General features: G+C 53.8%; 1 protein-coding gene across 1 annotated transcript; it reads right to left on the bottom strand.

The window, feature by feature from the left end:
- Positions 1–1120: 1120 nt before the first annotated feature.
- Positions 1121–1552, bottom strand: LAESUDRAFT_765551 (uncharacterized protein; the record flags this gene model as incomplete). Its single annotated transcript, XM_040913720.1, has 3 exons — positions 1121–1162; positions 1202–1311; positions 1393–1552. 3 exons carry the CDS (start codon positions 1550–1552, stop codon positions 1121–1123), a joined length of 312 nt encoding a protein of 103 aa, XP_040757159.1.
- Between the last annotated feature and the right edge of the window lie 293 nt (positions 1553–1845).

Genomic DNA, 1845 nt, shown 5'->3' with positions numbered 1-1845 from the left:
GACTCTCACATCCTCACGACCCTACATTGGCCCGAGTCTGATGCCACCGAAGTACAGTGCTGGGCCTATACTGGACCCAGCTGAATGGCTCGTTCATTTCCCGGCCGCAGGTCCTGATCATCGCCCGACCCATAGTGAACTACCAGCGAGCCGAAGTGTGCCCACGGCACAACAACAATCAACGAATAAGCCTATGCAACAACGTCGATTCACGTCTGCCGATTGGCACGCACCGGCAAGTATTGAGACTCTGCACTGGATCGTCGGTTCGGCTAATATACAATCTTTAGTGCCGGCCACGCCGAGCCATATTCAGCAGTAATGAAGGTCCCCAACCTCCTGCTTTGAATATACAGGTTGGCTCCTGTTTCGGTGCATTGATAGACAGCCATTCCATTGACCAGATGGCACTCACAGTCTCAGTCCACCACTCGTTGGCAGCCTGAGGCTGCCATCACAACGGACCAACATTCTGATCGCGCATCGGCCGGAAGTGTTCAAACGGCATACTATCAGACCTCTCAGGTGCGATCTTCGAACATTGTGACTGATCTTGGAATTTGAAAAAGAGAATGCGTAGCTTACGCAAACTTGCTCATCTAGTTCCTACGGCCGAGCCGTCACAAAATCCGGGGACATGATGGATATGTGGTTTGGTATGACAGTGCCGGCGTCGATCCGCTCCCTTGTCCAACTCGCATCCAACCTGGATCGGAGCTGAGATTGGGTGACCTGTTCATCCATCATGTCGGCAGCAAAAACGGCACAACGTATGCCTGTATGCAAATATGGATCATTGACAGACGAGGCGTGTGGCGGGCGGTGACGAATGCAAAGCGGCAGAAACATCCTGTTATGAAGAAATTGGTGCTAGTATTTGGACAATCAGGAAGACCAAACTGGGTCACACCGAAGACCGCAAATCGCCACGTAGAACCAGAACTGATGCTGTTGAGCACTCCGTAGCACTATAGTACAAAGGATCTTCAATGTGAGTCATCGGAACGTTGGAGCACATTGTGCAGATATAGCAGCATGGGACTTACAGTAGTATAATGAGAGGGGAGGAAGATGAGAGGGAAGGAAGGAAGAACATTATTCCAGAAATCCCATGTCGCAGTCAAAGATTCAAATAGCTCGTATTGTTGCTCCGTGTCGCAATCTGCCAGTAGGATCAGTCCCTGACGGTGTTTTGTCATACGCTGGGACAGATGCAGTCGAGGAGCCCATGCAGTGCGAGGACGAGCGACTGCATCTCGCACACGACGCGCGTCGCGCCGATGGGGAGCGCAGATGAGGGCGCCATCGTCTCTGGATGCCGATGAGTTAGTACGACACGAGCACGAGCGCAGAGGGAGCAAGGCCGCATGGGGATGGGGTGGGAGAACGTACCTTCGCCGATGCAGTAGATCGTGGGGTCGTTGGAGACGATGGACGATGAGGATGAGAGATTGTGCATGAGCTCGGGCGTCTGCTCTCCGCCCTGCAGGCACGCCACGCCGATGAGGCTAGGCGGCGGCTCGAGGACCTTGCCGTACATGTAATAGTGCATCTGGTACTTGCGTATGCGCTGCGATAGCCCGCGTCAGCGGGCGCGACGAGTGGTCAGTGAGTGACGGGAGGGGTGGGCTTACGCCGCTGCATCTCGACGGTAAGCCTCTCGTGGCCCACCACTAGTATGTCATTGACTTGGAAAGAGGCGTGTGTTTGAGCTCTCCAGTGCCCCAGCGAACCGATTGAACCCTCACTGAGAAAGGCATCAACGCAAGACTTGATGAGCGTATGTCTATGATCGGTCGATACTTCAATACTGTCGCGTTCAATGTGTCACTGACATGCATCTCC

Source organism: Laetiporus sulphureus (genome assembly GCF_001632365.1).
Source record: "Laetiporus sulphureus 93-53 unplaced genomic scaffold LAESUscaffold_298, whole genome shotgun sequence".
In the NCBI taxonomy this organism is placed as follows: Eukaryota; Fungi; Basidiomycota; class Agaricomycetes; order Polyporales; family Laetiporaceae; genus Laetiporus; species Laetiporus sulphureus.
Note: the sequence above shows the minus strand (reverse complement) of the source record. Positions and strands in the feature narration are given on the sequence as shown.